At 41.4% G+C, this 26,306-nt stretch overlaps 1 protein-coding gene across 1 annotated transcript; it reads left to right on the top strand.

Annotated features, from left to right (window-relative positions):
• The first annotated feature begins 1,381 nt into the window (after positions 1-1,381).
• Positions 1,382-20,606, top strand: LOC124038293 (coiled-coil domain-containing protein 6-like). The gene is made up of 9 exons (XM_046353970.1): positions 1,382-1,874; positions 2,924-3,073; positions 9,064-9,192; positions 9,600-9,703; positions 9,930-10,090; positions 13,872-14,028; positions 14,287-14,387; positions 17,824-17,945; positions 19,270-20,606. The coding sequence occupies exons 1-9, from the start codon at positions 1,620-1,622 to the stop codon at positions 19,456-19,458; spliced, it is 1,368 nt and encodes a 455-aa protein (XP_046209926.1). The 5' UTR covers positions 1,382-1,619; the 3' UTR covers positions 19,459-20,606.
• The last annotated feature ends 5,700 nt before the right edge of the window (positions 20,607-26,306 follow it).

The raw sequence follows: 26,306 nt of genomic DNA, 5'->3' as shown, positions 1-26,306 counted from the left end.
CTGACTTGCCTAGTTAAATAAAGGTCAAATTAAAATATATGTAATGTAATGAATGATTGATTGAATAATTAGCCAGACAAAGAAGAGGTAGTAACAAAATACAATTTTCAAGAAATGAAATATTCTATAAAGTGTATTTCTAAGCACTTTCAATATAACATCACAGTAAGCGGCAGGTAGCCTAGTGGTTAAGTGTTGAGCCAGTAATTGAAAGGTTGCTAGATCAAATCCCCGAGCTGACAAGGTAAATATCTGTCATTCTTCCCCTGAACAAGGCAGTTAACCCACTGTTCCTAGGCTGTCATTGTAAATAAGATTATGTTCTTAATTAACTTGCCTAGTAAAATAAAGGATAAAAAACACATGCTTTTAGTACATTTATTATACTTTTGAATGAGTTAAAATGCAAAAAATATATAAAAAATCAGTAGCTAAGCCAGAGATGAACAAATCTTTGACATAAACTGTCATGCCTTGGCAAGTTGGGGTGTGTTCTCAGTTCTACAGTCTTTTCAGATCTACAAAACCCAAGAAGCCATCAAGAAGAGTCAATAGGGACACATGGACTGCATCCTGATTCTCCACCCTTTTCCAGAAGGGTCAGTTGCACATTCCCTGTCATGGATTTAAAGGAATTGGTGTAAGCATTGGCTGGAGTTAGTTTCCCCCATTGATAAATCCATGCGATCAAGTGTCGCAGTGCACACTTGTGGAGAATCAAGACGAGGATTTGATTTCAAATTTGGTCACAGACATACAGTACCAGTCAGGTTTGGACACACCTACTCATTCAAGGGTTTTTCTTACATTTTTACTATTTTCTACACAAAATTAAATTGTTCATGCACTGCAAATTTCCATTAGACTGCTGTTGGATAAAGCAAAAGATTAACAGCTTTGCCCTCCTTTTATTTATATTTAACTAGGCAAGTCAGTTAAGAACAAATTCTTATTTACAATGACCCCAGCCAAACCCTAATGACGCTGTGTCAATTGTGCGCCGCCCTATGGGACTCCCAATCACAGCCTGTTGAGATACAGCCTGGAATTGAACCAGGGACTGTAGTGATGCCGCTAGCACAAAGATGCAGTGCCTTCGACCGCTGCACCACTCAGAAGCCCAAAACTTCCTCAGTAATATTGTCCACTTAATTGCAATATACTACTCTTTTATTTTCTATATGTTATTTTCTGTTTCATATGGCATCGATAAACATTGGCACAAAATAGGACACCACTTGACAGAGCTATCTCCACAGGGTGGCGCTATTTTAACACGCGTGTCGTTGAAACAGAGCAAGATCACGTCACACCGAATTTTCATAGGCTGCTGCCAGGTTGTCACTAGAAATCACAGCCACAAAGTAAAACATGGAAACAGCATCTTGCTTTTTGGTCTTAATTTGAGGTTAGGTTAAGGCATACGGTTAGCAGTGTGTTTAGGGTTAAGTTTACGTTTAAAATACGACTTTAAGAATATACATTGTAGAAATAGGCGGGCTTTAGCCATAATGATGACTTTGTGACTGTGGCAATTAGTGAAGACCCTCCTGCTGCCCCACAAACGCTGCAGCTGCAATCTCGTCTCCTCTCCACCGTACTGTCTGTCGCACACAGCCATGGCGGACAGTGCAAGCGAGAGCGACACGGACGGAGCAGGGAGTAGCTCGGCTACACCGATGTCATCATCCGCCTCAAATTTGACCAAGCCGGGGGTAGTCATTTCACAGTTTCGATTAGAGGAGTTAACCAACCGATTAGCCTCACTACAACAGGAGAACAAAGTTCTTAAAATTGAGCTGGAGACGTTCAAACTCAAGTGCAAGGCACTACAGGGGGAGAATCGGGACCTGCGTAAAGCTAGCGTCACCATTGTGAGTAACTGGTGGTTTTTGTTGGTTAGCCTAGCTAGCTACATAAAAAAATCGCCTAACGTTATACACGCACGTTAAACATACGAAATTGCAACCAGGTTAGCCAACTAACGTTAGCTAGCTACCTGCCTAGTAGCGAAATAAAGGCAACGTAGTTATGCTTAAGAGGCTAGCTACATAAGTTAGCTAGTTTAGTGAGCTAGCATAGCTAGTTGGTTAGCTTGGTAATCCGTTTTGTTTTGGTGAGAACTAACGTAGTTTATTAGCTTGCTAGCCAATGTCCTGTTAATTTGCAAACACCAATTCATTTGACAAATGGTGACAAAGAAGTTGGCGTTTGTATCCAACTTACGTTAGAATGTTAGCTGTGTCATCTAAACTAGCCAACTAGTCCGAGGCTTTGGGTTCTCATCGTTATTTATTTTTGTGCTTAACGTTACATATACCCCTTGACACAAACGTTGAATTTATAATAAATCATAACCTAGCTAGTCCAACAACACCTAGTATGCCTGTTTAAGCATCAGTAGACTGACATGGATTTGATTTCCTCTCTCCTCGTTCCCCTGTTGTGTGCCTCCACCACCCCTTTTTCTGTCTCTGCTTTCCTCGCCATGACAGTTGATAGTACAACATGTTTTATAGGTAGTTCCTCAACGTCAGTCACTCATTCAGTTAGTGCAATAGGCTACTTCTTGAGTCATTGATATGGGGGGTGGACTAACTGCTTCCTCTCTAGCTGACAGACCATTAATGCAGAAAATTTGCACAGTGCTATTCCTTGTTTTTGTTAAGATACTACTGCGCCAATTAGAAAGCCATCAGCTTTATGAATCCCATATTTTAGCGGAATACAGCTGTGAGCTGAGCAGTGTGGTAAAAGCTGACATTTGATTGCCAAAAACAAATCACTTCATATGTTGCCATTGTTACCCGGTGCAAAAAATGTTAAGCATCCCATAACACATTTATGACAGGTATTCGGTAAGCCATTTTGTTGTGAATGCTGCACTGATATTTTTGGTACATTTTGTCCTCTGTGACTGCAGCAAGCCAGGGCTGAGCAAGAGGAGGAATTCATCAGCAACACTCTGTTCAAGAAGATCCAGGCCCTGCAGAAAGAGAAGGAGACCCTCGCCGTTAACTATGAGAAAGAGGAGGAATTTCTCACGAATGAACTGTCAAGAAAACTCATGCAAGTGAGTGACATCTGGAGAATAACTGACCCTGGGGCATTTAACTTGTGCTGAGTATTTGTCGCAATGTCAACCTAAGGTTGTGTGTTTGAGTCAAGAACCAACAGCATTGGTTCTTGACTCAAGTTATTTTATTAACTGACCTCATCACTACTCTAAATGACTCGACTGACTACTTCTATTCCTGATTTAGGCTATTTGGTCTCTTTTGCAACTGACCCATATTTTGCCTCGGCTCCATTACTAATATGAGCTATTGACCTTTGTTGTACTGACTAATGGTTTGATGTACAAAGAAGCATGAATCTCACTGGACCACACGTGTGTTTTAACAAACCCAGGTTAAAGGTCAGACAGTCTAGAGGCTCTTGTTATCTGGCCTGTTTCATAACATAAAACAGGCCCACTTCTGTTCCTATACTTTCGTGTCAACGGGCGCTCCTTAGCACATGTTCCCCTCACCAAGTGTCGTCATAAAACATGGACTTGTCTAACATACTTTTCCCCATGAATGTCATGTCATTGGCCTGCACCAGGCTAGAACAACAATGCTAATGTGGATTTGAACTAGCAACCCTCTTCTAACACACCCCAGGCTTCAACAGTAAATAGTGGTTCATAGTATTAGTATTTTCAGGGGTATAGGCTACTACTACTACTATAAGGACAGGGCTGCCTCTATACCAGGGGTGGGCAATAACTTTTGGAAGAGGGACACAGGGATTTCGAAATTCAACGGAGGGCCGCACCGCTTTTTCTTTGACCAATTTGATAGTCAATCTATTTGCGGGCCAGAGAGAGGGCAGTTATTTGAAAATGGATAGGTCAATTATAATTTGTACATACAGTACCAGTCAAAATTTTGGACACACCTACTCATTCAAGGGTTTTTCTACATTGTATAGCATAATTGGCTAGCAGCATACCACTCTGCATCCCACCGCTGGCTTATTTCTGACACTAAGCAGGGTTGGTCCCTGGATGGGAGATCAGATGCTGCTGTAAGTTGTGATGGAGGGACAGTAGGAGGTATCCTTTCCACTGGTCTAAAAAAAAAATATCCCAATTCCCCAGGACAGTGATATGGGACATTGCCCTGTGTAGGGTGCCATCTTTCGGATGGGAAGTTAAACAGGTGTCCTGACTCTGTGGTCACTAAAGAGCTCATGGTACTTATTGTTAACCCTGGTGTCCTGGCAAAGTTCCCAATCTGGCCCTCATACCATCATGGTCACCTAATCCTCCCCAGTTTACAATTGGCTCATTCATCCCCCCCTCCTCTCCCCTGTAACTATTCCCCAGGTCGTTGCTGTCAATGAGAATGTGTTATCAGTCAACTTACCAGGTTACATAAAAAAGAATAGTGCAGACATCAACTATGAAATAGCACAAATGGAATCATGTAGTAACCAAAAGGTGTTATACAATTCAAAACATATTTGAGATTCTTCAAAGTAGCCACCCTTTGCCTTGATGACAGCTTTGCACACTCTTGGCATTCTCTCAACCAGCTCCATGAGGAATGCTTGAAGGATTTCCCACATGCTGAGCACTTGTTGGCTGCTTTTCCTTCACTCTGTAGTCCAACTCATCCGAAACCATCTCAATTGGGTTGAGGTTCGGGTGATTGTGGAGGCCAGGTCATCTGATGCAGCACTCCATCACTCTCCTTCTTGGTCAAATAGCCTTTACACAGCCTGGATGTGTGTTGGGTCATTGTCCTGTTGAAAAACAAATGATAGTCCCACTAAGCGCAAACTAGATAGGGGTGTGTTTCGAAGCAGAGTGCTGTGGTAGCCATGCAGGTTAAGTGTGCCTTGAATTCTAAATAAATCACAGACAATGTCACCAGCAAAGCACCCCCACACCATAAGACCACCACCTCCATGCTTCACTATTGGAACCACATGTACAGAGATCATCTATTCACCTACTCTGTGTCTCAAAAAGACACGGCTGTTGAAACCAAAAATCTCCAATTTAGACTCATCAGACCAAAGGACAGATTTCCACTGGTCTAATGTCCATTGCTCGTGTTTCTTCGCCCAAGCAAGTCTCTTCTTATTGGTGTCCTTTTAGTGGGTTTTTCTTTGCAGCAATTCAACCATGGATGCCTGATTCGCGCAGTCTCCTCTGAACAGTTGATGTTGAGATGTCTTTTACTTTTGATTTGGGCAGCAATCTGAGGTGCAGTTAACTAATGAACTGATCCTCTGCAGCAGAGGTAACTATGGGTCTTCCTTTCCTGTGGCGGTCCTCATGAGAGCCAGTTTCATCATAGCACATGACGGTTTTAGCGACTGCACTTGAAGAAACTTTCAGCGGTGTGTGTGGGTGTGTCAACTTTTGTCTGGTACTGTACTTTGTATCTCGTTTTACACTTTAAAGTGTCACCCAGAGTGGATTTTTGAAGTCCCGTGCGGGCCACATTTAATCGGCTTGGCGGGCTGAATGAGGCCTCAGTTTGCCCACCCCCTAGCATAACCCCTACATCAGTGGTTCTCAAACGTCTCCTCTTGGACACATTCTGTTTATTTGAACTATTCCAGAGCTAGCACACCTGATTCAACTTGCCAACTCATTATCAAGCCCATGACTAGGTGAATCAGGTGAGCTAGTTCAGGGCTACAACAAAATTATGAAATGTCTGTGGGTCCCCATCGAGAGGTTTTAGAGCCACTGCCCTAGAAATCAAATCAAATGTATTTATATAGCCCTTCGTACATCAGCTGATATCTCAAAGTGCTGTACAGAAACCCAGCCTAAAACCCCAAACAGCAAGCAATGCAGGTGTAGAAGCACGGTGGCAAGGAAAAACTCCATAGAAAGGCCAAAACCTAGGAAGAAACCTAGAGAGGAACCAGGCTATGAGGGGTGGCCAGTCCTCTTCTGGCTGTGCCGGGTGGAGATTATAACAACATGGCCAAGATGTTCAAATGTTCATAAATGACCAGCAGGGTCAAATAATAATAATCACAGTAGTTGTCGAGGGTGTAGCAAGTCAGCACCTCAGGAGTAAATATCAGTTGGCTTTTCATAGCCAGTCATTAAGAGTATCTCTACCACTCCTGCTGTCTCTAGAGAGTTGAAAAACAGCAGGTCTGGGACAGGTAGCACGTCCGATGAACAGGTCAGGATTCCATAAGCCGCAGGCAGAACAGTTGAAACTGGAGCAGCAGCACGGCCAGGTGGACTGGGGACAGAAAGGAGTCATCATGCCAGGTAGTCCTGAGGCATGGTCCTAGGGCCCAGGTCCTCAGAGAGAGAGAGAAAGAAAGAGAGAATTAGAGAGCATACTTAAATTCACACAGGACACCGGATAAGACAGGAGAACTACTCCAGATATAACAAACTGACCCTAACCCCCCGACACAAACTACTGCAGCATAAATACTGGAGGCTGAGACAGGAGGGGTCAGGAGACACTAGCCCCATCCGATGATACCCCCAGACAGGGCCAAACAGGAAGGATATAACCCCACCCACTTTGCCAAAGCACAGCCCTCACACCACTAGAGGGATATCTTCAACCACCAACTTACCATCCTGAGACAAGGCCGAAGATATAGCCCAAAAGGATCTCTGCCACGGCACAACCCAAGGGGGGGCGCCAACTAGAGGTCGACCGATTATGATTTTCAACGCTGATACCGATTATTGGAGGACAACAAATTTAACTTAATATAATACATATGGGCTTTTGGATGGGTGTTCTTAAGGTGATTCCACAGGTTGGTGGTATTTTTTTATTTAGCCGTTGCTGACCCCATGCTTACATCTTTATCACAAATAAGACACCTTGCTTTCCCTGGTGCCAATTCCATATAATAGTCCCACACTGGTGCTCTGATTTTCTCTGCCATCTGTAAAACACACACAGCTCTGAAGTGACAATGATACTGGAGAGTCTGCTTAGGAGACAAATACACTCAACTGTTTGAATAAAAATAGTTTAAGTTACCTGTGATGAATGTTGAAAACAAAAAATGTAATTTCTATATGCAGAGAATCCTATTTTAATAATGGACATGGTAAGAATTGACTACCAAAGTGCGAGTCATAATTCCCATGACAACTTCTATCAAAATCTGAAAAGCGGTTCCTTCATTAATTTATTCCATAGGATATTTTTAGATTCACTTAAAATAAGGTCTGTGTTTCGCATAGGCTTACACCACCTTGCCAATTTTATAACTGTGTAGATATCCATAGGACAAGGTAACTGATCAATATTGGCTAAATATAAGCGGAGATAAAAAAAAATATTGTAGAGTGGATTTATGAAAATATTTTGACAAACGTTACCTTATCCTAGTGAGATTTACACGGGTATCAAAACGCTGAGGTGGTTTAAGCACGAAACACAGACCTTATTTGAAGTAGATCAAGACATTCTGTATGGAAGACATGAATGGTAAAATAACGAAGGAACCCCTTTCAAGTTCAGCCGCAAGTTATTACAGGAATTATAACGCGTTGACTATTTCTCTCTAAACCATATACCTTTGACTATTACGAGCCTGCTGCTGCCTACCACCCCTCAGTCAGACTGCTCTGTCAAATATCAAATCATAGACTTAACTATAATAAACACACAGAAATATGAGCCTTAGTTTCCGGATTTGACCTATCACCTCAAACGAAACGTTTATTCCGTTCCGTATTTTATCTAACGGGTAGCATCCATGAGTCTAAATATTCCTGTTACATTGCATAACCTTCAATGTTATGTCATAATTACATAAAATTCTGTCAAATTAGTTCGCAAAGAGCCAGGTGGCCCAAACTGTTGCATATACCCTGACTCTGCGTGCAATGAATGCCAGAGAAGTGACACAATTTTACCTCGTTAATATTGCCTGCTAACCTGGATTTATTTTAGCTAAATATGCAGGTTTAAAAAATATATACTTGTGTATTGATTTTAAGAAAGGCATTGATGTTTATGGTTAAGTACACATTGGTGCAACGACAGTCGTTGATTGATTGTTTTTTATAAGATAAGTTTAATGCTAGCTAGCAACTTACCTTGGCTTACTGCATTCGCATAACAGGCAGGCTCCTCGTGAGGCAGGTGGTTAGAGCGTCTAGTAAACTGTAAGGCTGCAGGATTGGATCCCCCAAGCTGACAAGGTAAAAATCTGTCATTCTGCCTCATTCCTAAGCCGTCATTGAAAATAATAATGTGTTCATAACTGACTTGCCTAGTTAAATAAAGATGAAATAAAGGTGTAAAAAAATTGGGCAAAATCAGCGCCCAAAAATACCGATTTCCGATTGTTATGAAAACTCGAAATCGGCCCTAATTAATTGGCCATTCCAATTAATCGGTCGACCTCTAGCGCCAACCCAGACAGGAAGATCACGTCAGTGACTCAACCCACTCAAGTGACGCACCCCTCCTAAGGACGGCATGAAAGAGCACCAGAAGTCCTGTATCCACCTTCAAATACATGCCTCTATCTATGGCTGTGTTTAAACAGGCAGCCCAATTCTCATTTTTATTTTCAGTAATTGGTCTTTTGTTCATCTGAAGTTAGGGTCCACTGTACTGTAGTAATAGGCTAAGGTTAGGCTGTCAAATGGCGTCTAGCATTCAACTAAAATAGCTCATCCCCCTGTTTTATTCATTTGTTTGTTTTATTTTGACCTGATGATTGGTCGGTATTCGTTAGATATTTGCGAATTGGCCCTAATAAAAAATATATCTACATAATCCATCACACAATCGTCTTATTTTTAACTATCTTATGAGCCACACCCTTTTTATTAGACTGCCAAAGGTGGTTACTTTGGCTGCTTTGGGCCATATCTAGCTGTACCATCGCCATTTCACAAGACATTCTTCACCAGATCACAGAGACAAGCAGTACCAACCCTTCACCATCTCTATAACACGGACCAATCAACATGTAGCCACAGTGCTCCAATGCCAGTCTTTTCAGTGGTTGCAATTACTTGCATTAATTTCTCCTCCCCTTTTCCTCCCACAGTTACAACATGAGAAGGCTGAGTTGGAACAGCACTTGGAACAGGAGCAGGAGTTCCAGGTCAACAAACTGATGAAGAAGATCAAGAAAATGGAGAACGACACAATATCAAAGCAGCTCACCTTGGAGCAGGTACAGTGACACTATAATGACACCACAGGCAGCTGGTGGCACCTTAATTGGGGAGTACGTGCTCATAGTGTTTGGAAATGAATGAATGAATGGAATGATTTTAAAGGCATCAAAACACAATAGTTTCCATGGTTTTGATACCATTCCAGTCACCCCATTCCAGCCGTTTGTCTGAGCTGTCCTCCCCTCACCAGCCTCCTGTGAATGACGCCATGCGCAATGACATTGTCTTGGTGCAGCTGAGTCTATTCTATGAGGACAAACTTTAAACATCACGTCAGCACTGCCACTTAAGAGAAAGTGCCATTACCGTGCTGGGGATGTATGTGTTTTTTGTGTGGGTGTGCATTTCTTTGTGCAAGATGTTCTGAAACTGAATCTCTTTTCTGTGTTCCCTTTCTTTCCAGCTAAGGCGCGAGAAGATTGACCTCGAAAACACATTAGAGCAAGAACAAGAAGCTCTTGTCAATAGACTGTGGAAGCGCATGGACAAATTGGAGGCAGAGAAAAGGTACGATTTTATTATGTAACCGTATATTCTTTAGGAGTAGAGTAGTATGTGCACATCTAGAGAAACCTCGGTGCTGGATTCAGTGAATGGTTGAAAGTAAACTAAATGAACCTTCATATCACTGTTGTATGCTCTTCAGTGATGATATTTTATTAGGAAAGTAGTAATAAAATATCAAATGGTTCTCTCCATCTTCCCTTACTGGCGGATCTGTTAACTTTGACAGAATCCTCCAGGAGAAGTTGGACCAGCCTGTGTCTGCTCCTCCCTCTCCCAGGGATGTTTCCATGGAGATCGACTCTCCGGAGAACATGATGCGGCATATCCGCTTCCTGAAGGACGAGGTGGAGAGACTGAAGAAGAGCCTCCGTACCACCGAGCTGCAGCGTGAGTGTCAAAGGCCGATGGTTAACGGTGAACTCATGACGTGACCTAGTTTTGTAGAAATCATAAAAATTTGTAAAAGCTTTGGTGCTCAAGAAGATTTACAGTCAGTTATTTTAATTTTGTTCACTGATTGTTTCACGTGATCTTAGAACACCAGTGGTAGGTCACTGTAGAGTACTCCTCTTGTTACAGATACATGTCTATCATGTGTTTGAAAGGTCCATACACTTTAATTTAATTCAATTTGGGAACGATTAGTTCTACCACTCAAACAGATTTGGACACACTAGGGCTGACCCCATTTAGTCGACTGGTCAATTGTTTGGGTCATAGGCTGTTTGTTGACCGAGATTTCTTTAGTCGAGCAGTATCAGTCAAATAAATAATAATTGTATACAAAAAAGAAAGACACCTGTCTGATTTCGCGCCTGTCGGAGTGGACTGATCCATCGTGGAGGCCGTAGGGATGGCACAGTCCATCAGTTTAAGAAGTGTGCTGTAGAAATTGTATGTGGTGGTTATATTATGTAAGAACAATGGTGCCACACAAATAAAAAATCATATTATTTTGTAAAAATGCGCTTTCTCCCACATTGGGTAGTGGTCGCTGTCTGCGATTCTGAAACGCTGTTGAATTGGCGGCTCTTCCTAGACCATGTTGCTGTGTGCATAATAACCAAAGTAACCAGCATATTGGTGTTGAGAACAATGCGGCAGCAGCATAGTTAGGAGACGAGAAAACAGCCCTTGCCTTGATTGTCTAAGAAAAGTGAGGAGAGACGAAACCCCAACTTAATTAGGTCTATAATCAACTGTTAAATGTGCCTGGCTTTATAAATCATCCATATACAGTACCAGTCAACAGTTTACAGTACCAGTCAACAGTACCAGTCAACAGTTTACAGTACCAGTCAACAGTTTACAGTACCAGTCAACAGTTTACAGTACCAGTCAACAGACACACCTACTCATTCAAGGGTTTTTCTTCATTTTTTACTATTTTCTACATTGTTGAATAATAGTGAAGACTTCAAAACTATGAAATAACACATATGGAATCATGTAGTAACCAAAATAGTGTTAAACAAATCAAAATATATTTTAGATTCTTCAAAGTAGGCACCCTTTGCCTTGATGACATCTTTGCACACTCTCACAAAAACACGGCGGTTGGAACAAAAATCTAAAATTTGGACTCATCAGACCAAAGGACAGATTAATGCCATTGCTCATGTTTCTTGGCCCAAGCAAGTCTCCTCTTCTTATTGATGCCCTTTAGTAGTGGTTTCTTTGCAGCAATTCGACCTTGAAAGCCTGATTCACGCAGTCTCCTCGGAACAGTTGATGTTGAGATGTCTTTTACTTGAACTCTGAAGCATTTATTTGGGCTGCTTCTGAGGTGCACTTCTCCTCAGCAGCAGAGGTAACTCTGGGTCTTCCTTTCCTCATAAGAGCCAGTTTCATCATGGTGATTGATGGTTTTGCGACTGCACTTGAAGAACCTTTCAAAGTTCTTGAAATTTTACCTATTGACTGACCTTCATGTCTTAAAGTAATGATGGACTGTCATTTCTCTTTGCTTATTTGAGCTGTTCTTGCCATAATATGGACTTGGTCTTTTACCAAATAGGGCTATCTTCTGTATACCACCACTGCCTTGTCACAACACAACTGATTTGCTCAAACACATTAAGAAGGAAATCAATTCCACAAATTACCTTTTAACAAGGCACATCTGTTAATTGAAATTCATTCAAGGTGGTTTATGAAGCTGGGTGAGAAAATACCAAGAGTGTGCAAAGCTGTCATCAAGCAAAAGGGTGGCTACTTTGAAGAATCTCAAAGCTAAAATATATTTTGATTTGTTTAACACTTTTTTGATTCCCACATGATTTCATAGTTTGTCTTCACTATTATTCTACAGTGTAGAAAATAGCAAAAAAATAAAGAAAATCCCTGTAATGAGTAAGTGTCCAAACTTAACTGGTACTGTGTATCTACAGAAATGAGACAGATCCTGCTTCTGTTGCCTGATTAAACACTCAATAGCCTACTTATTCCGTGAGCACCAAGCCTCACGCAACAATTTCACAAATTCAGCTGTTTTTAATCTTTGCTATGTTGTAATAAAGTCTTTACACTTTTTTTTTTAGACCATGGTATTATTTATAATTTATTCAGTCTTTACAGTTTTCCAAATTGTCAAATTATATTTATAATAATAATAATAACCATCTTTCTGTGATCGCCTTGTTGTTGTCATTATTATTATTGTTATTATTATCATAATAAAAAGTAATGTCATCATCATTAGTAGGCTAAGTATAGCAGCCTTGTGAACCCACCAGCTGTATGCCTAAAAGCACATCCTCTATGGTCTTAATACCGTAACTTACTTAGGCCTGTATTTCAATACTTATATAGGCTACTGTATCAATCAATCATTTATTTGTTCATGTCATCACACAGAATACGAGTCATTCATGATGTAAAATGCAATCAAGCATTTTAGTTTTAAAATAACAAAGCGACCATTGAATAATTAACGTTAACAATAAATAGGCCTAAACTGTTTCATTTAGAGAATTGCATTCACGAATGAATGCGACTGTTTTTAGTCTTTATTGTAATAAAGGATTTACATAAAAACTAAACAAATGTTACAACAGACTCTGGTACGCTTATAATGTGTTGTTTACATTGTTCCAAACATATTTTTCTTTGTAATCTAACAGCACACATAATTTGCATGCAAAGCTTGCGCCATACCTTTTTCTTGATCTCCTGTATTTTCAACAACTAGTCAAATTTATTCCACACATCAGACTTCCCCTTTACCTCCTGCGCAACCATTAAACATTCCCCCATTTCAAGTTATTTTTCATGTCCTCTGCATCCATTTTGTTGTCACGTGTTCAGAGTTTGCTATAACCAATTTATTTGTGATAATGATATGCTATAGGTCAGGCCCTATTGGTCACATGCATGTGATGCTTACATGTGTCACGTAAAGAGAGCAAGGTTTTTATTTTTTTACCTTTATTTAACCAGGCAAGTCAGTTAAGAACAATTCTTATTTTCAATGACGGCCTAGATTTGTACCTTGTCAGCTCGGGGGTTTGAACTCGCAACCTTCCGGTTACTAGTCCAACACTCTAACCACTAGGCTACCCTGCCGCCCCAGGGAGCAGGGAATGTTTTTCCTAAACAAATTAGGTAATTCTTTAACATAACTATTCAGTCAGAATTGGCTGTAATTATGTTGCAGCTTCAGTAACGCGGACAGCGCTATACACACAGTTGATGTTCTTTGGTGGTTGCTGCAGCCACTAGAGGGAGTCGTCAGACCAATCTTTTGTTTGGTCTAAAGCCTTCTTGGACCAGGGCTGTGGAAAAAATAATACTAAGAAGCTGATGAAATCATGGGCTTTGTTACCTCATAACCGTTTTTGTCATTAGAGACCATAAGTGACCTATTTCACCTCTGGGGCTAGTGTTACTTTGAAACATGACGAACACAGTGTATTTGGGTGCAATAGCTGCTATACTATAGCAATAAAAAGCACATTAAAAAAACACCAATGAAAGGCTAAGGAAAACAACTATTGAAGTGGTGCATTATAGAAAAGTGCTTTTGGTAAGCACATTAATTATAATATTGTCTAAAATATTTTGCGTCTTTGCTCTCTCAGAACAATACATTGTTGTGAAATGACTCATTTCTGTGTAATGATGATGCATTTAGTTTTTAATGAAACTTTATTTGTCTGTCCCCTCCCAGACACAGAGAAGCGGGCCCAGTACATTGAGGAGGAGCGGCACATGCGTGAGGAGAACATCCGTCTGCAGAGGAAGCTGCAGAGAGAGATGGAGCGCCGCGAGGCCCTGTGTAGACAGCTGTCTGAGAGCGAGTCCAGTCTGGAGATGGATGACGAGAGGTAGACATGAAACAGCAACCCATTAAACACTCTATTCCAACTTCACCATCTCCAACCTATGTTTAAGTTCTATTCTACGGTCAGCCATGCATAGCCAAAAGTCAAATAAGCAACCCCACATTCTCACTTCCTCAATGTCACACTTGATACTCCAATGCTTGTACTTTCCGTTTCAGACAGCGAATCATTGCTCAAGCGATTGGGAGTGATATTTGGAGACATAAAATGATTGTCTAAACTGCTATTTTCCTCCCTCAGGTACTTCAATGAGATGTCAGCTCAAGGCTTGCGAGCACGGACGGTATCCAGTCCCATCCCATACACTCCTTCCCCCAGCTCCAGCCGACCCATATCACCTGGTACGTACAGTACAAGAATACCTTGGCCCATGTCCAACACCTCATAATTACACCCTGTTTTATGAATATCTATTATGTCACTGGTTCAAGGAAGAGAAAGTGCCACATCCATAAAGAGCACCATTGACTCTGACAGAGTTGTTGTATAATATTGTGTGATATGAATAGGTTTATTAGTTTATATTTACTTACTCATTAAGTCATATTTTATCTATCGGTGTATCAGGAACTCTCTGTTCCAGTTTGATATATCCTTACTGATAATTGGGTGAATTTAAGGTCACCTTGGTACAAGTCCTGTCTTGGTTGCTACTTGTTTTGAACATTAGGTTAACAGGTATATCAAAACAATAACTCTATTCTTAAATTTGTTAAATTCAATCTTATTTATATCCCTATCCCCAATCCCTAACCACATTTTTCCTTCTGAAAATGTCAGACATCATGTCAAGTTTGACAGCTTCTAAAGTTGATACCAAATGAGGGAGAAATGAGTTTGTTTGGGTGACGTCCTTTGCCTGTAGCAAGTTACTTTTGAGTTTTCTTCTTAGCATATCCTGTTATGCAGAAAGAGAGCTCCTGCAACACCCAGGCTCAGTATGCAAGGCACCTCTTTAAAACCATGGTTCATGTTAACAGATCAGATGGAGTTTTTTTTGTCCAGGAAATGTTTTCAGGGGGTATAATTAAAGGTCCAATGCAGCCATTTTTATGTCAGTATCAAAATCATTTCTGGGTAACAATTAAGTACCTTTGTGTTCAATTAAATGGTCAAAAAGATACAAAAATAGTTTCTTAGCAGAGGGCTATTTCTCAAACAATAATTTTGCTAGCAGTGTCTAGGAGGGTCTGAGTGTGGAGGGGAAAATGGAAAATTAGCTGTTATTGGCAGAGGTTTGGAACTCTTATTGTTCTAACTAATTTACTACCTGGTGACGTCATCATGGAAAGCCATAACGCCACCCCACCAAAACAAGCTGATTTCAGATGGTGTTTTCAAACTTAAACTAGAAAGGCATTTCACACTATTATTCCAACCGCATAGTGTGGAACTATATGTAACACACAGGAAATCAAGTATTTGACTGCCCTGGGCCTTTAAGACCATGGAGCTCAAGTTCCAGTGGGCTGCAATGACTGGTCGGTCTTCAAAACACCTTATTAGAGATTTTTTTTCAGTAATGACATTTTGGTACTTCATGATATTAACTGACTGAAAGGTTACATTGATCTCAAGCAATAACTGCAGCCGCCCCTAAGGATTAGTCTCTCACCTTGAATCACCCAATTAGGCCTATGTTACAACACTCTTTAGACAAACCACCGCCAATATCCAGTTGTCTATCTCCCATTCTCCAAAGAGCAACATTTTACATTAAAGCTGCTCCAGAGAAGTAAGCGTAAGGATGCTCCCTGGAATGACCAAAAATAGGGTAATAGGGTTAGATAAGACTCCATCATGGTAATTTGTCTGTTTATCTCTGACAGTCTGCAGTGTCAGACAGCTGGAGACATAATGAGCAAGTGTTAGCGGGGGCTGATAGCTCTGCTAGACATGGCCCTAGAAACACTAAGCAGACCAGGTTACCAAGCTACACTGTGTTAGGCTTCTGAGGCTAATGACCCAAAGTAGCTGGCTGGATGATCGCTGTGGCGTGCACCCAATTAGAAGTGTAAGTATAATGCCAGTTGTGGAGACCTAGTGAGTGCAGCAGCCCCAAATGCCCGTGTAATGAATTGATTGAAATGACCATGCTGTAACATGGTCAGCATGTTTCAACCAGCCTTTACAGTGTTTACCAGTCACGTAGAGATCCTTAAACTTACTTTACTCACATTCATACCAAGTACATGCCACAGAAATACAGTTGCAGGCAAATATATTGGCACCTTTGTTTCCCAGTCATCTCTACAAAAATTGACAATATGACTGTATTTGACAGTATTTTTAGTTTTTGAATAATAAAAGTTCTACATTTGCTTTATGAGTAGTGAGTGATCCTAGGATGGCAACACGTACATTCTAAGTGTTTTCAATTAGTCTTTCTCCATTCGGATTGTTTTATACTGTTCCATTCAACTTCAACCAAAACAAATTTCAGCACATTTATCATTTCTGCATTTCCTGCACTCAATTGCAGTGGTGGAAAAAGTACCCAATTGTCATACTTCAGTAAAAAATAAAGATACGTTAATAGAAAATTACTCAAGTGAAAGTCACCCAGTAAAATACTACTTGAGTATGTCTAAAAGTATTTGGTTTTAAATATACTTAAGTATCAAAAGTAAAAATATAAATAATTTCAAATTCCTTATATTAAGCAAACCAGATGGCACCATTTTCTTGTTTTTATTTATTTACGGATAGCCAGGGGCACACTCCAACACTCAGACATCATTTACAAGCAATGCATTTGTGTTTAGTGAGTCCTCCAGATCAGAGGCACTTAGATGACCAGGGATGTTCTCTTGATAAGTGTGCCTTAGACCACTGCACCACTCGGGAGGCCGGTCATTGGTAAACCTAAGAAGACCCCACTGCTGAAGGAGACACAAGAAAGCCTGATTTGAACTTTTCAAAAACCCACCTTAACAAGCCTAAATCCTGGGGGAAATGTTCTGTGGACTAATGAAACAAAATTAGAGCTCTTTGGCAATACAGATCAGTGCTGTGTTTACTGATGACCAAATTAAGCGTTCAATGAAAAGAACACCCTCTCTACAATCAAACATGGGGGAGGTTCGATAAGGCTGTGGCCTTGATTTGCTGCCTCTGGTACTGGGAGCCTTGAACTTGTGGAAGACATCCATTAAATCAGCAGATCAGATTGTTTTTGAGTGTAATGTTGAGTCTAATGTTTAACCTAGTGTCCAAAAACGGAGTCACCATTGAAGGTTGTCTGTCTTAGAACAAGACAACCCAAACACACGTCAAAAAGGAATGTTTCAATAAGAGGTTCTGGAGTGACCAGCGAAGAGTCCAGATCTGAATCACATCCATAACCTATGGCAATAGCTGAAAACAGAAGTTGGAGTGCACCCCTTAATAATTGAAGAATTAGAGAAGTTTGCTGCTGAAAAGTGGGCAAAATTGGCAGTGAAAAGGTGCAACAAGCTCGTTGAGTGTCTGCAGTTATCTTGGCCCAAAGGCTGTTCAACCAAGTACAAGCTCCGGGGTGTCAATAATTTTGTCCATGCTATTTGTCTAATTAAAAAAATGTAAACTTAGGTTTACAAAAATACAATTGGTTCTGCAATGTTGAAAATCAAATAACAAGGTGAGGGGACCAATTTTTTTTTTATTTTTAGTTATTTTTTAAGAAATAGGGAATTATTCAACAGAAGTGCAAGGGCGCCAATATATTTGGCTGCAACTGTACATGGAATTCAGAGACATAAAATACATTACAAACTAAATGAATTTGTCTTCTTCCAGGTCTGTCATACGGTAGTCACACAGTTGGGTTCACTCCCCCGGCCACTCTGTCCAGAGCCGCCATCTCCCACTTCAACGCCCCAGCCCTGCACATCCACGGAGGATCCTCCCACGGCGTAGCGGTGAGTCTGCTTTACTCCTATCACACCACCAATGGGCATCCGAACTAGCAAGACTAAGCTATATAAGCTGCACCATGAAAATTAATGGGGTTGATGTGTAGATGGATCAATGCCAGTTATTCTCTAAAATGGCGCAGACAGCATTATCAGATGGTACTAACACAAAATGTCCCGGATCTAGATATCATGGGAGTGTTGTCGTGTACATTGATCCTTGCTGACATGTAGCAATAGTGAAGAATGGATCTCCTACCAATACCATGGAGAAGGGCTGGTGTAAGTGGGCCATTCATCTTTATGGTGTGTATCTAATCTGGGTCGCATCTTAATTTGTTTGGTACAGCATAAAGCTCCTGTATCTGTAGCCTAATAAACTGGTTTTCCGAGTTTTAGTGGGAGGACCACACAACATATCATCGTGTGACTCCCAAGTTTACTTTGATATGATGGTTGTTATATCAATATTTGAGCATAACGCCATTTAACGCCATTTCTCGCATAATTCATTTTACAGTCACAAAAAGATCCCACCATGTCAAACAAACCAATTCTGTCGGCATTTATAAAATTGTACCAAAATTCCTGTTTCCATCACAGCTGCCGTGATTAAAAATAATAATAATATATATATATATGGTAGGACTTTACTTGCATAAAAACTGAGGATGTAAATGTGGGAGCCAAGTGTCTCTGTACAGTGAAGCCATTCCCTGTGGTTATGGAGACCGGTTAAGTAACATTGATTTCCTGTGTCTGACTGGCTGCCGGGAGAAGTCACAGGAGTTCCTCCTCCTTTCATCAGGTACTAGGTGCACCCTCAGGGTTGAAACCGTTCTTAGCTCAGAGATGACTTTGTGAGCTGAACATTGCTTCTTTTCAGTGACTTGCGTTTGCCCTTTGCAAAAGTGACACAAGCACTCTTTTTTTTGTGTGTGTGTTTCCATGGTAACATTGAGTGCTCCAGAGATGAGCATGACTTTTTTTGTCAGCATGTGCCTCTGAAGTGTGTTGGTTTCTGGGTGGCAGCCGTCATTAGAGATCCTAGAGCTCATCAGTAGTAAGTGGTGGTGACAAGGTGCATCAGGCCAGCCACTCAGATACTCATCAAAGCCAGGGTGTATTTGCCAGCGCTTTGGCACCAGCAGTATTTGTTTATGACTCACCAATGCTCACGTAAGAAGGGGAACTGTTTACGGAAAGGTATTTGAAGGTGTTCGATTTAAAATGGAAGCTTTTTGAGAAGGGATCTTTGTTTTGTTGATGAGAATTGATGTGACTGAGTGTTTCTTATCGCCCTCTGTCTTCCCTCTTTTATTCAAAACAGAGGCCCTCCCCGAGAAGAAGCACCAGCCCAGATAAATTCAAACGTCCGACACCGCCGCCCTCCCCCAACACGCACTCAGGGGCGCAGCCTCTGCACCCGCTCCCCCCGCCAGCCCAGCCAATGGTCCAGTCCATGTCCTCTCCTGCAGCTATGTCGCAGCATGCAGCGCATCCCCCCTCCCAGCCTTAACGTGCTATGTCATGCTACACTACTTCGACAACCAGGGAGTTGAAACCCCACAGAGCAAGTTTCTATGAGCCGGCAGAAGACCTGAAGCAACATGGGGTGTTCTAAGGAATTTACTGACTTTAACTGTGCTTCTGGGATTTGTAGGCTGATATCTGTTCACCTTGTCTTGTACATGTTTGTTTTTTGCTTGGAACTGTTGACGATTGGAATTATTGTGGCGCTAACAACCACAACGTACGTAACAATGTCTTGTCGTGGTGTTTGTGGGCTGGATCTGTTGGATCCTTCCATGTCTGCAATACCACATTCCAACAGCAGTAATGTGCACACCCCCCCCCTTGTTCAAAAACAACTTCATCAATTGCATCCCAGTGAGAATTGCTTAAGTCAGTAAGATGTATTGTAAAATAAACCTCAGCTTTAGGAGTAACCCAGATATAGGGCATTGATGATGGGAGGGAGCTAGCGTAAAGATATGTTGACTTTTTGATTCTGAAAGACACTGCTTGCCACACTGCTCGTACAAAAAAAACACAAGAAACAAAAGGATGGACAGTGGTACATAAACCACAGATAAATGTTGGCTTTTGAGGTATTCAAATGTAGTCTGAGGTGTTCCAATATATGTAGTCATGTACTCTTGCGTCTCTTTCTCTCTCTTCCACAGCTCTATCTCTGGTGTGGTTATAAAAGATTTTGTCATCCCTATGGATATTCCTCATCAGACAAAAACGTAATGCTCTTTACACTAAATATACTGATATAACATTCTAAATGAATGGTACTGTTGAATGACATTTCTATGTATGATTAAAAGCTCTTGAGAAGATGACTCTAATTTTAGTGTGTTGTACTTTGTTTTTACAATATGTGGCAACTCTGACTGTTGGTAATGTTTTCAGTTCTACTGGAGGTTGTCATGTGTGAACCAGTGAAAGACTGACACTGTTTATCCTTCATTCTGCTCTCTTTTTTATTTGAATACCAGCATTGAATACACACATAACCGTGGCTTATCTGAAGCATGCACTGTTCTGTAAAATCATGTGTTCCAGTCACACTTGTTTTTGGCATAAGCCTGAGCTGAACTTCACACAAGTTACGCAAGATGAACTTTTGGCACTAATAAAGTAATTGACTGGAAATTATATGTTCAAAGGTGTGAGTGTGTTATTGTGTCTGTGTAATGTCCTTAATGTCTTGCCCTTTGATTTCCATGATGGTTTCCAGATCAGAGTCCTGATAACACACCCTCACTTCCAACATTCCAGTGTTTTCTTGGTGGCAGAGAACCCAGGCAATTAAATCTTACTCTGGCTTCAGCCAAATGCTATCCTACTCTGGCAAGGAACTATGTTATTCCCAATATCAGAACCACTTCACAGGCTGTTCAGTAATCCCCTTTTCTCTTTTAGCCGCTGTGCGTGTGATACTGGCCTCATAAAAATAGCCTTGCCCGGCTTTCTCCTGTTACCCCTTAACACCCTGAATTCATTTTAAGTAGCTCTCTCAATAGCTCACCTCTCGCCCCTGGCTGTGCTCCCATAACCAAACGTCAAGTCCACTTGGTTCACACTGGTTCAAGCCAGTCAGGAGAGCGGCTTTTCATGACTCCACTCACCAGGGAGATCACTGTGATAAACGTTTATAATGTCATTACAATAACTCCAAGAACTGGGTGGGAACTTTCCTACAGAAATGTAGGCCTCAGGTCAGGGGTAGACCGGAGACTGACTCACACATTTGGGCCAAAAGAACAACCATTAAAACAATGTATGCGATAGCCATGTTGAAAGAGCTGTTTTCAGATGTGATATGATAGACACCTCTGTGTGTAATACAGCATAATGTTGCAGAGCTAAACAACTCAAACTAATCCAAGCAGGAATCCAGATTGGACTCTGAAAGGAGTCATGCTGTGAGACTGTGCCCTTTAATCTGGGGCTCTCGGAACCTGGTGGCAGAGCAAACACTGGCGTTTATTCACCCGTGGGGCGGCTCTGTTTTCAACAACAGACCCTCTCACCCTGATTGGTTTCATGCAACTGAACAGCTGGTTGCTGCTCTTGAGGTCTCTGTTTGTGTGAATGTGGACAGATGATGCTGCGAGACAGGGAAAATATTTAGCCTCCCTAGGTGTCAGTCTTGGACATCTTCCCAGAGTTGCTGGGAGATGTGTGTTAGTATCTTTTCCAACTAAAGTAATGAGGCATACATTTGCTGAAATATCATTCACCACTTCCCCTTTGACTTTTGGAGGGTCATGTCAGCAGCATAGTGGGGTTCTCTATAGCCGGTTTGGTCTAACATTGGTAGGCTACGTCATGTCCAGAACAAACACACATACAGTACATTTGGAAAGTATTCAGCCCCCGTGTATTTTTTCCACATTTCGTTATGTTACAGCCTTATTCTAAAATGGATTAAATTGCCTTTTTCCCTCATCAATCTACACACAATACCGCATAATGACAAAGCAAAAACACATTTTTAGACATTTTTGCAAATGTAAAAAAAAAAAAAAACATCACATTTACTTAAGTATTCAGACCATTTACGCAGTACTTGGTTGAAGCCCCTTTGGCAGCGATTACAGCCTATAGTCTTCCTGGGTATGACGCTACAAGCTTGGCACACCTGTATTTGGTGAGTTTCTCCCATTCTTCTCTGCAGATCCCCTCAAGCTTTGTCAGGTTGGATGGGGAGCATCGCTGCACATTTTCAGTTCTCTCCAGAGATGTTCAATCGGGTTGAAGTCCGGGTTCTTGCTGGGCCACTCAAGGACATTCAGAGACTTGTCCTGAAGCCACTCCTCCATTGTTTTGGCTGTGTGCTTAGGCTTGTTGTCCTGTTGGAAGGTGAACCTTTGCCCCAGTCTGAGGTACTGAGTGCTCTGGAGCAGGTTTTCATCAAGGATCTCTCTACTTGGCTCTGTTCATCTTTCCCTCAATCCTGACTAGTCAGCCAGTCCCTGCCGCCGAAAAACATCCCCACATCCCCAGAACCTCCGTCCCAGTCTCAAATTTCTGGAAGACTGAAACAGGTTTTCCTCAAGAATTTCCCTGTATTTAGCGCAATCCATCATTCCTTCAATTCTGACCAGTTTCCCAGTCCCTGCCGATGAAAAACATCCCCACAGATGGTGTACGTAAACTTCCGACTTCAATTGTATGTTTTATTATAAAATCTTTATTGAACTCATTGATATAGTTTATTAAGTCAGTACAGTTAGCTCTTTCAGGAAACCCCGGTCAGAAGTAACATACATTGCAATACCATAGAAGAATGCAATTAACTGTATTTCACTCTCTGTGGTTCCCTCTCTTTTCAAGAAGGGGATTATGAATTCCAAGTCGTCCTGTAAGATCCCTCAGAGTTTGACTGTGGGAAACTGTATCAAAGTTCCTTGGGAACATTGGGTACCACAGTGTGAAAAACCCTGCCTGTCCTTTCCTCAGTCCAGGACTCAGAAATAATAAAACCATTTCTCCAAAAGTACAGAACAGAAGGGCATGATCTGTCAGACATGAAAGGCATAGCTCCACTCTTCCCAAATTCCTCATGAGTCAGTACTGTATTAACTATAAATCTGATAAATACAGTTGCTCTATAACACAGAATGGAGCTGTAAGCCTACTGGCCTCTGATGTGGTACAATAGTTACACTATTGTGCATTCAGTTCGTAGTGAGCTAAGGAAAGAATGTTCTTTTGAAGGACACAATAAAACATACAGTTGAAGTCGGAAGTTTACGTACACCTTAGCCAAATACATTTAAACTCAGTTTTTAACAATTCCTGACATTTAATCCTAGTAAAGGTTCCCTGTTTTAGGTCAGTTTAGGTCAGGATCACCACTTTATTTTCAGTATGTGAAATGTCAGAATAATAGTAAAGAAAATGATTTATTTCAGCTTTTATTTATTTCAGCACATTCCCAGTGGGTCAGAAGTTTACATACACTCAATTATTATTTGGTAGCATTGCCTTTAAATTGTTGAACTTGGGTCAAATGTTTCGGGTAGCTTTCCACAAGCTTCCCACAATAAGATGGGTAAATGTTGGCCCATTCCTCCTGACAGAGCTGGTGTACCTGAGTCAGGTTTGTAGGCCTCCTTGCTCGCACATGCTTTTTAAGTTCTGCCCTCAAATGTTCTATAGGTTTGAGGTCAGGGCTTTGTGATGGCCACTCCAATAGCTTAAATTTGCTATCCTTAAGCCATTTTGCCACAACTTTGGAAGTATGCTTGGGGTCATTGTCCATTTGGAAGACCCCTTTGCGACCAAGCCATCTTTTTGTGAAGTGCACCATGGTCTCCTGCAGCAAAGCACACCCACAACATGATGCTGACACCCCCGTGCTTCACGGTTGGGATGGTGTTCTTCAGCTTGCAAGCCTCCCACTTTTTCCCCCAAACATAACAATGATCATTATGGCCAAACAGTTCTATTTTTGTTTCATCAGACCAGAGGACATTTCTCCAAAAAGTACGACCTTTGTCCCCATGTGCAGTTGCAAACCGTAGTCTGGCTTTTTTATGGCGGTTTTGGAGCAGTGGCTTCTTCCTTGCTGAGCGGCCTTTCAGGTTATGTCGATATTGGACTCTTTTTACTGTGGATAAATATACTTTTGTACCTGCTTCCTCCAGCATTTTCACAAGGTCTTTTGGTGTTGTTCTGGGATTGATTCGCACTTTTCGCACCAAAGTATGTTCATCTCTAGGAGACAGAACACGTCTCCTTCTTGAGCGGTATGACGGCTGCGTAGTCCCATGGTGTTTATACTTGCGTACTATTGTTTATACAGATGAACGTGGTAACTTCAGGCGTTTGGAAATTGCTCCCAAGAATGATCCAGAGTTGTGGAGGTCTACAATATTTTTTCTGAGGTCTTGGCTGATTTATTTTAATTTTCCCATGATGTCAAGCAAAGAGGCACAGAGTTTGAAGGTAAGCCTTGAAATACATCCACAGGTACACCTCCAATTGACTCAAATGATGTCAATTAGCCTAGCAGAAGCTTCTAAATACATCATTTTCTGGAATTTCCCAAGCAGTTTAAAGGCACAGTCACCTTAGTGTATGTAAACTTCTGACACACTGGAATTGTAATACAGTGAATTATAGGTGAAATAATCTGTCTGTAAACAATTGTGGAAAAAATTACTTGTGTATTAATTTGTGGATGTCCATCATCCATTTCGTATGATATACTACGAATTGCAATATGTTACGAATTGCAATTCGTACAATTTGTTGCAAATTTGCTAAACTTGTTAGTTAGGGTTGGAGTAAAAGCCTTCAGCACGATAGCTATCCAGGAATAGGGTTGGAAAGCCTTTGCTCTAGTCTATGAGACCAGGCTGAGTAGACCTGGCAAGATGATGTTGTTTATGTATTACACAAAGAAGCTGGATGTGGAGTTGGGCTGGCATGATTACACGTGGTCTGCGGTTGTGAGGCTGGTTGGACGTACTGCCAAATTCTCTAAAACAACGTTGGTGGCGACTTATGGTAGAGAAATTAACATTACATTTTCTGGCAACAGCTCTGGTGGACGTTCCTACAGTCAGCATGCCAATTGCACACTCCCTCAAAACTTGAGACATCTGTACAATTGAGTTGTGTGAAAAAATGCATATTTTAGAGTGGCCTTTTATTGTCCCCAACAATGAGATGATTGTGGACTACAGGAAATGGACGACCGAGCACACCCCATTCTCATCGACAGGGATGTAATAGAGCAGGCTAAGAGCTTCAAGTTCCTTGGTGTCCACATCACCAACAAATTAACATGGTCCAAGCACACCAAGACAGTCGTGAAGAGGGCACGACAAAACCTTTTCCCCCTCAGGAGACTGAAAAGATTTGGCATGGGTCCTCAGATCCTCAAAAGGTTCTACAGCTGCACCATTGTGAGCATGGTTGCATCGCTGCCTGGTATGGCATCGCTGCCTGGTATGGCAACTGCTCAGCCTCCGACCGCAAGACACTACAGAGGGTAGTGCGTACGGCCCAGTACATCACTGGGGTCAGGCTTCCTGCCATCCAGGACCTCTATACCAGGCAGTGTCAGAGGAAGGCCCTAAAAGTTATTTTTTTAAACTCCAGCCACCCTAGTCATAGACTGTTTTCTCTGCTGCCGCACGGCAAGCAGTACCAGAGTGTCAAGTCTAGGTTTCCAGAGGCTTCTAAACAGCTTCTTCCCCCAAGCCATAAGACTCCTGAACATCTAATCAAATGGCTACCCAGACTATTTGCATTGCCCCCCTGCTACTCTCTTATTATCTATGCATAGTCACTTTAATAACTCTACCTACATGTACATATTACCTCGACTAACCGGTGCCCCCTCACATTGACTCTGTACCGGTACCCCCTGTATATAGCCTCGCTATTGTTATTTTACTGCTGCTCTTTAATTATTTGTTTCCTTTATTTATTTTTTTAGGTAATTCTTTCAACCTCGTTGTTGGTTAAGGGCTTGTAAGTAAGCATTATACTAAGGTCTACACCTGTTGTATTCTGCGAATGTAACAAATTCTATTTGATTTGAACATAAGGTGCACCTGTATAATGATAATGCTGTTTAATTAACTTCTTGATTGATATGCCACACCTGTCATGTGGATGGATTATCTTGGAAAAGGAGAAATGCTCACTAACAGAGATGTAAAGAAATGTGTGCCATTTTTGGGGGGAGAAATAGGCTTTTTGTGCATATGGAACATTTCTGGGATCTTTTATTTCAGCTCATGAAACATGGGACCAACACTTTACATGTTGCATTTATATTTTTGTTCAGGATAGAATGTGTGAGTGGCAGTTCATCTCAAAGTACATCCCCAT

This window comes from Oncorhynchus gorbuscha, linkage group LG06, assembly GCF_021184085.1.
Source record: "Oncorhynchus gorbuscha isolate QuinsamMale2020 ecotype Even-year linkage group LG06, OgorEven_v1.0, whole genome shotgun sequence".
Lineage (NCBI taxonomy): Eukaryota > Metazoa > Chordata > Actinopteri > Salmoniformes > Salmonidae > Oncorhynchus > Oncorhynchus gorbuscha.
The sequence above is the reverse complement of the archived record's forward strand: the minus strand, read 5'-3'. Positions and strand labels throughout refer to the sequence as shown.